This window comes from Salvia splendens, chromosome 2 (genome assembly GCF_004379255.2).
Source record: "Salvia splendens isolate huo1 chromosome 2, SspV2, whole genome shotgun sequence".
Classification (NCBI taxonomy): domain Eukaryota; kingdom Viridiplantae; phylum Streptophyta; class Magnoliopsida; order Lamiales; family Lamiaceae; genus Salvia; species Salvia splendens.
Window position 1 is genome coordinate 4,245,542 of NC_056033.1, and position 14,733 is coordinate 4,260,274.

Sequence of the window (14,733 nt, forward strand, 5' to 3'; positions counted from 1 at the left end):
GGGATTGTTTGATATGTCAAGGCTTTTAAATCGTACTCTTTTCTAATAAAAAGATAAAAAGAGAGAAAAATTATTGAGAGCAACAATGACGGGAGACGAGTTTTCCAAAACAATGTTTGATAGTACTATAGGGAGTAGTACTACTTTTTTGTATGCAGACGATAAATTTTACTAGTAGTATACCATTATTTAACATATTTTGTGTGGAAGAAGACGTAGAAAAACGGAACTCGTGAGATCAGAATTTGTTGGTTGAAGAAGATAGCCGATGACTCGTCGATGATAACATCGTTTTAGCGAGAACATGTGTTTCATGTAATTCATACATCGAAAACTTAGTGCGGTGGAATATATAAATGGTGATAATTATAATATAAATCTCAAAGTATAATTTGTAAATTTGATCTAACTCATTCTTCTAAAAAAATCAATTATAATTCCTATATCAAGAAATTTTAGCAAGTTAATTTTTTATTAGCTGCACTTTAAAAGTCAGAGAAATTGAAACTGGGTCATAGGCATAGCTGGTGTTTATAGAATGATAACTTTTCCCAAATAATAAAATATGAAGAGATGAAAATAATAATGAAAGAAATGAAAAGGGGCAGAAGCAGGGAGTATAAAGAATTAAAAAGGTTTGTTAAATTGTCCAAACAAGGTTGAAAATGTGTGAATGAAGAGAGGACAAGCTTAGGTTTCATAACATTAATTATGAATAATTAGCACAACCATGATTTGGATTTGGCTGCAATTAACCTTAGTTTATTACATCCCTCCTATCCCATGTGATTGCCTTACAAACTTCTTCCTTCAATGAAGTGGAAAGTGCATCCAACTCAACTCCCTCTTTACTTGCCCCCTTGTTTCACAATCTCTTGTCTTTCTTTATGGATATATATTAATTATCTCTCTCCTCTCTTTCTCTTTCTCTATCACAGACATACACACACACACACCCTATTCTCTAATGGCTAAAAATGGTGATTTTATGTTCTTTACTCTATTCTCAAGGAACCAACATATCAAGCAAACCCATATTTTGGGGTAAGAATTCCAGTATATCTTACCAAAGAGATCATATTGTATATCGTACTAAAAATTTTAATGTAGAGAAATGCCATACTTTTATCCTACCAAGAATCAGTATAGCGAATTATAATACACTCCTTTCGTTCCTGAAAAGTGAACTTTCTAATTTTGGAAACTACTTATCTCTAATAAGGAATGACTCATTCTCTAATAACAATACTTTTAAAAAAAATTATATCTCTCTTTTACCTTACCAATTATGTATTAAAATTCAGAACCAAATGTTTTCAGGGATTGAGGGAGTATTGAAATTGGACATGTGAAGAATTACCAATACTGTTATCACTGAATACGTGACATATTAATCAAAGGAAGTTATTCCTCCAACTTGGTGGAAACAAACCCTGGATCAAAATCATCTTTCCTATGATGGTAGATATTTTTTGGTTATACAAATATTTTTTAAATGATTATAAACTTTATTTTTCTAAGAAGCGCCCCTGTGATTAGGGGACACCAAAAAAAATCCAGCTAAAATGGTGTCTTATTGCAAGACCACCACCACTTTACCCTTTGGATTATAAAAATGAGAAGTACTGTTATATACATTTAAATTAATCATACATGCATGCACATGTTCGTGGACTATATATAAATTTCGTAGGTCAATATATATTAGTAATTAAACTATCGAATTAAGTTGAATTAGTGGACAGCTATGTAATGAAAAAATAAAACAAATATGCAAACTGGGTGACCGCCATTCATTTAAGATCACGGGATGTGACAAACAAAATATGTCAATGAAATTACAGTTTCACTTTCACCTAGATTTTTCGACATTTAATAAATTCTGTAGGTTTTGAAATTTTCTAATTAAATACAATCAACAAAGAATCCAGGTGTAAATTAGGAAGGCGCCGATGCGATTGAGGTATACTTCATTTTTTTCCCTATCTAATGACCAATGCATCGTCTCTGTTTTTTAATAAAACAACTTTTTTCCATGTCTATAACCAATTAATGTATTATGCCAATATTATATTACTCTTTGTTCTTTCATAATTTAGTTATTTTTTTTATTTTAGAAAAATTCTTTTATAGTTCCGTCATTTACATATATAATAATAACATTTTTTTCATATTCATACTTTACTCTCCTTTACCTTTTTATCTATTTATTTAACACACTAAATATTCATTTCTTAAACTCCGTATTAAATAGTTTTGCCTCAACTATGAAGAAATGGACGGAGTACTTATATATTCAATGGGCGATTCCATTTCTTCATTGTTTGCTGAACTAATTTGTCCATGAATTAAAGTATTGAAGTTGGTCTAAAATGTCCAACAATATAATTGTAATTTTACGATCTTTCATGCGCTTAGTGTAGCTATTTTTGGAAAATTTACATTGAGTGAAAATATACAAAAATAAAACAATAGTTTATTCGTTCATCATCATCAATAATCGTATCATTTAATTAAATTTGCATACTGATATTTATCTCCCTTTAATTTCAATAACATGGTGCACTACTATCTCTCCATCTCCATATTAGACTTCGAATATTTAAACTATTCTGTCCTTTACTATATCATTTTCTACGAGTTTTCAGAGTTTGAACTCGTGTCATCTATTATCAAAATTATTTAGTTGTGAAAGTAGGGCCTATACAAACTAATCTATCGTTTACATTTTATAGATTATTTAATTTTGATATTGATATTGTTTACTCCACCAAATTATCCTACATATACTTATTTATAAAGAAATGGGTACATACCTTATGTGAGCTCCTTATGTGAGCATCACACTCGTTTAACTCATTTTTAACATTGTTCGTTTTGATTTATATATTTAGTTTGATTCTAATGCATTAAAAATGTTATTGAAAATTTTAATTTCACAAAATTCATACAAATCAAAGCTCGATTTGGTGCGTTAAAATTAAAATTTCATACAACATGAAATTAAAAATTTCCAATAACATTTTTTAATGCATTAGAATCAAACTAAATATATAAATTGAAACGAACAACGTTAAAATTAATGCGTTAAACGAGAGTGGTGCTCGCATAAGGAGCTCACATAAAGTATGTAAGATATCATTTCTCTTTATTTATATATCATCTCTCTTTATCATAATCACATTATACATTAAAATCGTAAATAATTTTTTTATGTTTGTCCTTTACTAGTATATAATGAGGCTTATTCTTTTATAGATATATTTTTTTAACAATGGGCAATGGGTCATACAATATATAAATTTTAAATATTATAAGTTGATAACATCAGTGATCTTTCACTTATTTTTAAATTTATTTATTTTAAAAATTTTGGAGTCAATATATAAATTTTAAAATTTACCAAATTTTAGAATTGGTTCAAAAGTTAAAACGAGCTTCATCTATCATATTTTGACTATTTTGACAGGAGTAATAAATTGATTAAAATATAATCCTATATTTGTGGGCTGGACAGAAAAAAATTAGGAAACGAGTGATTTTATATTGGACTCAAATGTTAACCCGACCCGATAAAAAGTTGCGTCACTGTGGCCCATCTTTATCTTTCACGCAATGACCATAAATATTTACACATGCTGGAAAATTCCTCCTAAAAATTGAGCCTTTTTGCGCGTCCTCGATCGAACAGGGCCGTCGTTTCTGACCAGTAATTTGAGGGATTTTGGCGTCACGGTCTTTTTAGGCGAGATCCCCTCGCCCAATTATGAGCTGATTCTTGCTCGAGGTCAAATTTCTCTCTAATTCATTGAATTTCTTAGGGTTCTTACTTTTAATATTGCTGAATTAAGCATATTTATGCCTTCATCCGTATGTTTTTGCCGCTTGAGCTTGAATTTAAGCTGCATTTCTCTTTTCGATCCCCCTCTCTCTAGACAGATTTTGAGCTGGTTTGATCTGATTTCCGTTGCTTTAGCTGTTGTTTTTTATTCAAGTTTTTATTGAATTGAATAGATGATTTGGAGCATGCGATCAGACAGAGTTTGGGCATGAATTCAACCGGAAAATGCTGTGGGTTTATTTCCAAGAATAAATTTTTAGAGTGCTCGAAATTTGAATTTCTGTTTGTGAGCCTTATCTCTTGAGAACACGTGAGGCAGCTGGTAAGTATAGCTGAAAGATTATTTGGTAGAGTTTTTGGATGGAGAGGGAAAACACTTCTGGGGTCAATTTTTTGGATGTTTTGTTGCATTTGTTTTAACTCTTAATCTAAATTTTCTCCTAATTCAAACCGACCATAGTCTGTATTAGATTTCATCAGAATGATTAACATTATCTTGCTAAATAGTGTGAAATAAGTGATGAAGTCATGCATGCAGATATAATTGCTTGGGAAAAGTTTTTTGCCCTATCTATTCTGGTTTGTTGACCTCTTGTTTTCTTCTCACTTTTAGTATGACTTATGGATCTTACAGTTCTGTCAGTGTCGTTTATTCAGTCACATTCTAAGTTGACTATTCTGATGGAATTCAATAGCTTCATGCAGTGAAGCAAGTTGCTGAAAATTGACACCTTGGACATGCTTCAAGATTCGAAGAAAGACTTGAGGATTCCTGAAATCTGGTCTGCTGGTCATCTTATCTGAATTGCTTGTTACATTAAGCAGCTATCAGATTCAGAGAGTGCAGCATGGCCGAACCTCTGATGAAAGCTTGTAGAAAAGCATCAAAGCCATATGATTTCAAGAGAGTATCTTCTAGTCCCAAGGATCATATTCAGCAATCAAAAAGACCAAGGAAGGGGGAAAACCCTGTTCGAATTCCACCGAGTCCTGACCACTGCCTTGATTTCAAATCATCTAACTCGTGGACCTGCAAAAATTCTGCATGTCGAGCTACACTTTCAATAGATGACACATTTTGCCGGAGGTGCTCTTGTTGCATTTGCCATTTATTTGATGACAACAAGGATCCAAGTCTTTGGTTGGAGTGTGTATCTGATTCTGGTTTAGGAGACTCATGTGGGTTGTCATGCCACATTGAATGTGCTCTCCAACATGGTAAGGTCGGGGTTGTTGACCTGGGACCATTGATGCAGTTGGATGGAAGCTATTGTTGTGCTTCATGTGGCAAAGTTGCAGGGGTACTTGGGTAAGTTGTTTGCTTCTAGTTCTACCATTATTTTTCATTGCCCGACCTCTACAGGCACCATTTGTTTTCTGTTTTCCAACTCTACTGTCTTACTTCAATGAGTGGTCTTGTATGCAGCCAGAAATGAGTACATATAAACTTATTGGGTAAGTGAAAGCTCTTGATGTTCCACCCGGAATTTGCGTTTTTAGTTCTTTGATGTTCTTGTTCATGTGATGATTGCCTGCTAATTTTATATTTGAAGGGTTGAACATGTTTACCAAAAAGAGTGAGCATAGATTTGTAGTTTTTGGGGAACCTCTAATGCTTTCTAACTGTGTATTAATTTTGGGGAACCTCTAATGCTTTCTAACTGTGTATTAATTTTGGCAGATGCTGGAAAAAGCAGTTGAGTATAGCTAAGGATGCTCGTCGTGTTGACATCCTATGCTATCGGATATTTTTGAGTTTTAGGCTCCTGGATGGGACTTCTAGATTCACTGAGCTCCACGACATTGTTAGAGATGCAAAATCCACATTAGAAACAGAGGTTGGTCCAGTCGATGGAGTTTCAGCAAAAATGGCACGGGGTATTGTTGGTAGACTCTCTGTAGCTACTGAGGTGCAGAGGCTCTGCTCTCTTGCTGTTGAAAAAGCTGACAAACTGATGGCCTCGAAATCTACTGCAGCCATCTTGGGTATTACTTTAATCTCTTGGTAGTTCCTTTATGATATCCTGTTGCCAGGTGCTTACATTCTTTTACTTTCCCCCTTTGGCAGAGGGTTCACTTCCTGCAGCTTGCAAATTCCTATTTGAGGAGGTGACGTGTTCTTCAGTAGTACTTTTGTTGATCGAATTATCAACTGCTACAATCAAGGATATCAAGGGCTACAAACTCTGGTATTGCAAGAAAAGGGAAGAGGTTTACTCTAAAGAGCCTGTTTTTGTCTTTCCAAGAGATCAGAGGAGGATCTGGATATCCAATTTGCAGCCTTGCACGGAGTACTCGTTCCGGATCATATCTTATACCGAAGCTGGTGACTTTGGGCACTCAGAAACAAAGTGCTTTACAAAGAGTGTAGAACTTATTCACAAGAACCAGTATTCTAGTGCTGAAAGACCTGAAGTGGATGCATCACATGCAGGAAGCTCTAGTTCCAAACAAAATCACAGGACTGATGAAATAGAACTAGACTCAGGATTCAAGGTCCGAGATCTTGGAAGAATCTTGAAGCTCGCTTGGCTGCAGCATCAAGGCTATTTGGAGTCATTTTATGGTTTACATGTCAATAAATGTGGTAATGATCATGGCATAGTTAAGCAAGAAACTCAGCAAGACAAGCCGGCATCTGTTGCACGTCAACTTGACTTGAATGTTGCTTCTGTGCCTGATCTGAACGAGGAGTTCACACCTCCTGTTGAATCATCTAGGGAAGAAGAAAACGGGTGCACTTTAGGGCAATCAGTTGAGGCAGATGATGCTATCTCTCACGGCATACATAGAAAATGTGGAGAAGTAGCTGCTGATTCCAAGTTGGTTGGTTGCTATAATATGCTACAAAACGGCAATAGGGAGACACGGGATTCTGATAGCACTCTGACAAATGGATCCCCATTCCAAGTTCAGAACGACCTATGCTTGGATGAGAACTTTGAATACTGTGTAAAGATCATCCGTTGGCTGGAATGCGAGGGGCATATTAAGAAGGATTTTAGATTGAAGCTGCTGACGTGGTTCAGTCTAAGATCCTCAGAGCAGGAGCGCAGAGTGTTGAACACCTTTATACAGACTTTAATTGATGATCCGAGTAGTTTGGCAGGACAGTTGATCGACTCATTCTCAGATATATCCAGCAAAAGGCCACAAAATGGCTCCTGCAGTGAGTTTCGGCATTAAACTTTGTTGGCTATATAGACTTGTGATTGATTAAACTTGACCACGACATTGGCTTTTGTGTACAGGCATTTTATGCTGAGTCAAGTGGGAGCGATTTGTTGGTACTAATGGTCGTCTATTAAGCTAGCACAGATAAGAACATCATCCCTGATTCATTTACTGACTGCGTATTGTTTGAGGAAGAATCTCACGCATTGTGGGATGATTTTTTTCAGTAGATAAGCCACCTCCTGATTGCTTATTGACTAGTGAATGTAGATTCCATTAATTCTAGGCATGATTTTTGTTGGTAGACTCCTATGCTTATTTGTATCTACATTCTATCTAAATTTAAATGTAGATGCAGACTGCTGCTGTATTACTCCACTTATCTTTTCATTATTTTATATAATTGAAAGGCTATTTATAATATGCACTTTCTTTTCTGTTATTTGCATCTCTCTAAATGCCTGTTGTGTTGTTACCTATATGAATAAGGCCATGCTTGATCAACTATAATATAACTTTAGTTACTGCAAATGGTAGGATATAGGTTGATGACCTCTTAGATGTAATAACATCTACATATATCTAAATTCCAACATTATGTTTGTGTTGTGATTTTAGTTGTGTCTTATTCATACCATCGACATAGATTTTGCACATATTTAACCCCACCAACCACCACCATTTATCAACTATTACTACTATATATATGTCAACTAATAATGTGTTTGTCTGTGTGTGTGTGTGTGTGTGTGAGAGAGAGAGAGAGGAGACATGCAGGGGTTTAGGATTACAATGTGGGATGAAGTCACAAATCCCATAGCCACATCGGTACTCCCCACTGTCGTGCCGTCGTTCCCTTCCATTAACATACCATCCAACAATATTGGTAATCAAAATTGCTGGTCAGTTTGATCAATATAAGAAAACTGAAAAAGTAGTGTATGGAATGTAGTTTCGTATGACTGACACTCGGTGGTATATGGGTGTGAAATTGCATCAAATTTATAACTTGTGACGGCTGAAGAAATCCAAAACCAGATATCTCAAATTCACATTTCACTATTCCAATGTAAAATAAAATCGCATCAAATTAGTAACTTGTTTTTAATGAATTACACCTAGTTCAGTTTGTGTTTTGTTATTATGGTATTACACAGTTCATTAAATATTTATATATACTCGTTCAAATTTGATCTTTAGTTATCCTTTAGAATTTGGTTAATTTTTTTCACATCTCTATGTATATATTGAAAAATGAAAAGGTAGGAGGACCACATCTACACATGCTTGGAGGTTTTGAAATGGAGTAGGTGATGATGTGGTTGCTACACATGTTGAGGAGAAATAGGGTTGCATAGCAGCGCAAGGCCTGAGAGCATCCACAACGCAGCCTCTTATACTACGACGTCAGTTTGCTTCTAGCCAGCTGGCAAGTGAAGCGTGACACGTGGCATGCTAGACCGTTATTAGCAGTTTAAGGCACTCACCTATAGCTATGTCCCTTGCAATAGCTACAATGTTTGGGCTTAACTGTCTCTTCTTCCACTTCATGGCTTCTCTCTCTTAATTAAGTTGGTGTGTATGTATAAAAACTTTGACTTGCTACAAATTATAGTAGTAATAAATTGATCCCATTCACCAAGGGGCATTGGGGGGCGTCTTAATTGGGAAAGGGTTGCCACTTTTTGCCCAAATCTTACAACAAAACTAGCAGATTTTCAAGGCTAAAAAGAAAAGAGTGGTGAGTGATGCACATGCCCTTCCACACAAAGACAAGCAAATAAGGCTTCCTCGGTTCGAACAAATCAGACAGGCTCTTGCTTTAGTGTTTCTCTTGTTCCAGCTCCCACTCTCTCTCTATATTTCTCTTCAAATATATCTCATCACTATCCCAATAATCCTAGTATTACATTTACTTTTTCTTTCTCCTATTTTTGATCATAGTTCATGATGTTGAAAAAGGGATGTTAATCTTAGTTCATGAAGATTTTGAAGGAGACATTAACTAGTACATATGAATGCATTTTGTGCCCCCTTTTTCTTGCTGAAATCTAACCTAGCTAGCTAGGTACAAGTACTACTACTTCAAATGTCAATTGTGTTTTCTTTGCTACTCCTACTTCTTCTAGGGTTTTCTTTCCATGCATCCGGTGCTCGAGCTCTCGGAGTCGTTGCTGATCACCACTACTCAAACAACAAGGTTAGTTAAATTGGTTGATTTTATTTTCATGAATCTGGTGAATTGATCTTTGGTATTGATGGAAATTAATGATCACAGGAAAGTGATGAGAAGTTGAATCCGGATGATAGGGTTTCTACACCTCCAATGCGTAATGATGCCTCTAGTGATGATCCGGAGGTCGAGAATGAATCGGATGATCGTGATCAGTGGAGGGTGCTTCACCCGAAGAAAGGGGAAGCAGTGCCGGGGTTCAACATGGACTATTTACCGCCCAAAACTCATCCTCCCGTCCACAACTGAGATCTTGTCTTTGCATCGTTTATGTTTGGAAAGGTTAATGTGGATCGGCGCGTTGAGTGCCCTAGCTAGCTAGAGTTATGTTAAAGTTAGGGCATGTATCTTGATCATACGTATCTTGATATCATATATGCTCTATATATCAGTTAAATAGTTTGCCCTATTTAAATTTTGACATATACAATGAAAGGATACTAAAAATTTCCATGATGGTACTTGGTAGTATATATTTGAAAACGTCCTATATATGGAGTTTGAGTTTAGTCTATCCAGGAATTGTTACTATCATTTTATAGATTGTTAAATAATTTATGTTGATAATATAAAGATATTCGTGTTCAACTAGAAGGAATCTAATTAATCAACAGAAGGGAAAATTAAAAAAACCTTTGATTGATTTATATTGACATATGAGTTTTACTTCATACGTAAGCTATGTAAGAAATAATAAATGTTGAGAATTGATGATTTTATGTATATATACTTGTTTAGTTGCTTTGCTTGGTGCCTCCCTTCGCAGGTATTTATTCACTTTATAACTATAAGCTAAATAAATTTAGTTGAAGTAAATAGTAACTAGTGATCATCATTCTAAAAATAATAGCAGTAATTAATTTTCTTTTGTTGTCCATCTTTCGTTTCTGGCAGGCTTTTAGTTTAACATATCCAAGATAAAGACATAGTAATTCACTAATTATATTCTATTTTGTGTTAGTTGGAGTATATAATATTAACAACTATATGAAGATCTAAAGTAACAAAAAAAGAACGTTTCCTCTCTAAAACAAAACAAGAAGAAGACGAGTTTTAATTTGAAGTACTGTCGTAGGAGACTAGGTTGTGTTATACTCTCTTCATTTTGATTTTAATACACCAAAAATTGTTATTAATGTAATTAGTTTCATAAATTAAAAAAATTATAGAAAAATTAAAAATTTGAGATTTATTTTTTATATAATTTATAAAAGTAATAAAATCAATAATAATTTTTAAATATTTAATTAAAATAAATATATACTCCATAAAATACTAACATAAACTAATAGGAATAAAGAACAGACTACCAATATATATCATCATTTTTCTCTATTTTTACGCTAAATCACAATTCATAGTTTATACAAATCACAATGCATGCCACTCGCCAATCCCCATAGATTTAATTTTAATTTTCATAGTATTTTTTACTATCATCACTTTGCGAAATTAAATATAAATGGTGATGGTATTAAGTTGAGCGGTTTCATTTTCAAATTTTGAGCGCTCTCTCAGTCTCACCTCTCTCTCGCTAAATCAAAAATAAAATAAAACCCTCTCTCTCGCTCAATCTTCAAGGATGGATGTAAAAGAAGCAGGAGCTTCTCTCGATGCGATGATTTCCTCCTTCAATTCCCGAGTAGCCGAGCTCCAGCAGCTTGTTATTGCTCGCAACAGTTGAGTATACTAATTTTCCTACTACTTCACTTCAATTCCCTCAGATTTAAATCACCATTCCATTTTTCTCAATTTTCTCCCCTTATTTCCAGTGTACCCGGCTGGCAGCATCACCGATTTATCGGCGATAGATGCAGCGTTAAACGGCATGGAGCTCCAGGTTCAAAATATCAAGAATCGCTTACGCGAAGAGACTCGAGCTATCCCTAAAGCCAAGGTAGTAATTTTTTTTATTAAATTTCTCTTTTGGATTTGAGCTACTGAACAAAATAATCCATGGGTGATGCATTAGTTTAATTTGAATTTGTAATCCTTGATTAATTGGTTATGAGCAACAAATTTGAATTTTGGTGTTTTTTTTAAAACTTTATTAATAGTATTTCATTGCGGTTGCAGAAGTTAATAGAGGCAGCTTTGCAGCAACAAAAGAAATTGGAGAGCATATCTGCTTGTGTTCCATCATGCATCCCTGAAAGAATTACTAACTTCAATCAGGATGATAATAAATGGTAATGTTATTATCTCCAGATACTAGTATAATTTTAGGTTCATAATAAGGTTATGACCTTTAATCTATTTTAGTATGTTTGTTTCTACTTGTTTCAGGGCACAAAAGGAAGAGCATGTGCAAGATCTTAGATTTGAGTCTTTAAAGCTTGAGGAGCCTACTGCGCCTAAAGTAAGGCATCTCATTCATTGTTTTGCATGTTTTTGTATGTCGGTGCGCTTCACACTTCTTCTCTAAATCCTTGATTGTGCTGATTTCTGGATGTTTTAGAATTGTATTATGTAACCTCCTGCATGCAGATTTTCGAATTGAGGTTTGTTATAATGTAAAACCAATGAAATTTGAATTTGGGCCTCTATATTACGTTGAACCAAGTTTGGCAAAGGTGAAGAACAAGTATAAAAAATTAGGACTGAACCGAGGCTTGCTAAATCACCTCGTTATAGAGCATATATTGTTATAGTGTTTTAACAGGCGTGGTCATGTTCTTGAGTTCTTAGTTTATTCATTGAGCTCTGGGTTCGTTGGGTTGGATATGAATTCAGGGAAATGATTGAGAAACAATCAATTCATTTCCAGAATGTGAAGGAAATTGGCTGATTGTTGATGTCTATTCTTTGTTTATCCAGGGTATCATACTTCCATTAAATTAGACTCCCATGAATATGGAGAAGTCCCTATTTCAAATGTCTTAGCTGGGGCCTGGGTGGTTGTTGAAAGTTTATACAGACCTATGTATTCTACCATGACAATTTTTGTTCACTGGCATGTAGTGAAATCTAGTGCTAAAATATGCAGTGCTAAGTTAGTATACATGAAAAGTTTGCATTTTATATATTCACTTTCTATTCCAGGAGAAGAAAGGTCGAGCTTCTGCTCCAATGTGGTATATTACTGCCGAAGAACTGAATTCAGTGCCACCGTAAGTGAACTCTGTTTAAGCAGTCAGTATTTCAGCTGTGATCTGGAACAAATGAACTTAAAATCACTTGAAGGCTATTTTCAGATTCAACCTTTTATTTGCCCATTTCATGCTAGTAGGTCTAAGGTTTAACAACTTGTAGGTACATGAAGCAAAGGCTCACTTTGGATAAAATGAATGCTGCAATTGGTGACATGGCAAACTATGCTGAAGCAAATGCACACCTTATCACAGCACCGAGGAAAAAGGTATGTGTTTCCTGTCATGTAGCCTAAATCTCACACTCCCATAATTAAACTAATCCGTATTCTTTTATTTTTTTTCAAACCGTGCAGCTGGCAGATAACAACTTGGACAAGGCTCTGGTAAGTTTTTTGTCTCATGCAGGTTTATATGCTTGTTACAATAACACTTTTTTTAGTTATCTATCTACTTGTATAGCATGTTTTTAGGTGAATAATTCTAACTGCTGATTCTGCGATTTGTAATATGTTAATGCTGCTCAAACTTCTAACAGTAGCTAATGAAATAATAATCCGGCAGATATCTTGTGATTGTTCTGTTTTTGTTCTTGTTTAATATAGCTTACAGATAATTTAATGTGTATTGTTCAACTTTTGCAGAAACTAAGAGACATTTCAACAGCAGATTTAGTAAAAGGAAAACATTTTTTCCTAGAGTCAGATATAAAAGGGCCTTCCCTAAAACTTGATAACACAGGAAGAGCACTGTTGACGGTAGGTGTTCCTTTATCTGTACGGGCTGCCAAGCGACTTTGGGGCCTAAATGAGTTGAAGCAATTTTTCATCTAATTATAATTCAGATGAAGATATGCACTTACGTTGTGACATTTTCATCCGTGCCAAATTTTGTATCATGTGATGAATAAATGGTTGAAGGAGATCTAATTCTCCATTGCCTTTTTGACCTTGCTAGGTGCTTAGGCATCTCGGGCGGATAACTGAAACTCGAATTGGTCATGATCGCGTCATCATCCTGTTGAGGCCTTGACCAAACATGTATCTTCAAACAAAAGTTGAGGAGGCCCGGCTGTGTTCTTGCGCAAGCTGTCATTGTTGACTCAATATTGCTTGGTTGGATTAGGAGAGGCATTATATTCTTTAGTTATAGCTGCCTTCTCTACTTAAGAATTATTTTTTTTGGTTCTTTCGTCTTGCAGTTGTAACAGTTGTGCTTCCAGTTGCAGTTACCTATATTAATTAGTAATTACTATGTCAAGCTGAAGTTTCACAAACTTTTGTCATTTTGTGTGTGTGTGTGTTGTGAGTGAGTGAGTGAGTGAGTGGGTGAGTGAGAGAAGCTCCTTCATTGATATTACTTAAAGTGAAAATCAAAGTGAAAATCACAAGCAGGTAGAATCAAGAAACAGGTAGAGGAGAGTACAATCCATGTCAGCAGGAAAAGCCTTCTGGCACCTTCTTCCCACAGGAGTTCAACACCAGACTTATGGCAACTGACACTTTAAATTTCAGAAGGCCTAACACATTCCCCTTGATTGCAGTGCACAGGCACAATGCTGCTTCGAGATCAGCGATGCCCTCCAAGACCGCGCAGCACTCTCTGCTAGGCTCTGTCCCGATAACCTCGTGGAGAAGCCCCAGCCAGTCCCCACAGACACCAAACTAAAGGGTATCTCTAGGGCACTTAGCTGGCGTGGGGGAGGGCGGCAACGGAGCTGGTTTTGGGGTCGGAGGGCATGTCGCGCAACCGAATGAAACACAGTTGGAAAATAGTATGATGATAGCAGCAGCAACTGGTTTCAGTTTCAGACCTCCTGCCATTTTTTCTTAGCTCAAGAGCTTCAGAGTATTATTAGGATAATGCAGATGGTGGGTTATATATAGAACTGTAGCAATTTTTTGCTAGTATTTACTTTTGTGGCTGATTCTTGGCCATGAATTTCATTTTTTACATCTAATGGTTGGTCTTGCTTGAATCAAAACAAGATCTCTATGTTGATTCTAGTGGCCACCCCATCTTTATGTGCAGCTGTTGGTGGTTTGGCCTATATTGCAAATGTTGCATGTGAAGATTTTGGATTTCTTGTAGTTTCTTATCGTGTGGGATTCAATCCAAGTGAAGCAGATTTTGTCACGATTCAATATTGTATATCGTTTCACGGTTGTTCATTACATATGTCATAAAGTTTTAACGGCCAAGAAGCTCTATTTGCCTGTTCATCAGTGAAAATCTCATAGCCTAGCTCATTAAAATAATTCATCATGTCACTCAAAGCTTGATCCTAAATTGCAGTAAACAATAGTTCTGGTGACAATTAGGGCAGAAAACATGGGTTTAATTGGGGTTCATGAATGGTTATAGGGATCTTATGTGTGCAACGACTGATATTTGTT

The 14,733-nt window shown here is 35.4% G+C and overlaps 2 protein-coding genes across 5 annotated transcripts; both read left to right on the plus strand.

Moving 5' to 3' along the window:
* Positions 1-3,648: 3,648 nt before the first annotated feature.
* LOC121784471 (VIN3-like protein 1) lies at positions 3,649-7,438 on the plus strand. Of its 4 annotated transcripts, XM_042182625.1 has the most exons (6): positions 3,649-3,787; positions 4,015-4,163; positions 4,537-5,150; positions 5,523-5,827; positions 5,910-7,010; positions 7,093-7,438. In XM_042182625.1, exons 3-6 carry the CDS (start codon positions 4,690-4,692, stop codon positions 7,104-7,106), a joined length of 1,881 nt encoding a protein of 626 aa, XP_042038559.1. In that variant the 5' UTR covers positions 3,649-3,787; positions 4,015-4,163; positions 4,537-4,689; the 3' UTR covers positions 7,107-7,438. The 4 variants fall into 4 exon arrangements, with proteins under 4 accessions (XP_042038559.1, XP_042038540.1, XP_042038545.1 ...); XM_042182606.1 differs by having other exon boundaries at positions 5,910-7,438; XM_042182611.1 differs by having other exon boundaries at positions 4,547-5,150; positions 5,910-7,438.
* Positions 7,439-10,732: 3,294 nt separating this feature from the next.
* On the plus strand, positions 10,733-13,597 carry LOC121767045 (spindle and kinetochore-associated protein 1 homolog). Its single transcript, XM_042163252.1, has 9 exons — positions 10,733-10,927; positions 11,021-11,145; positions 11,325-11,437; positions 11,535-11,607; positions 12,291-12,358; positions 12,501-12,606; positions 12,694-12,723; positions 12,982-13,095; positions 13,295-13,597. The coding sequence occupies exons 1-9, from the start codon at positions 10,831-10,833 to the stop codon at positions 13,367-13,369; spliced, it is 801 nt and encodes a 266-aa protein (XP_042019186.1). The 5' UTR covers positions 10,733-10,830; the 3' UTR covers positions 13,370-13,597.
* Positions 13,598-14,733: the final 1,136 nt, after the last annotated feature.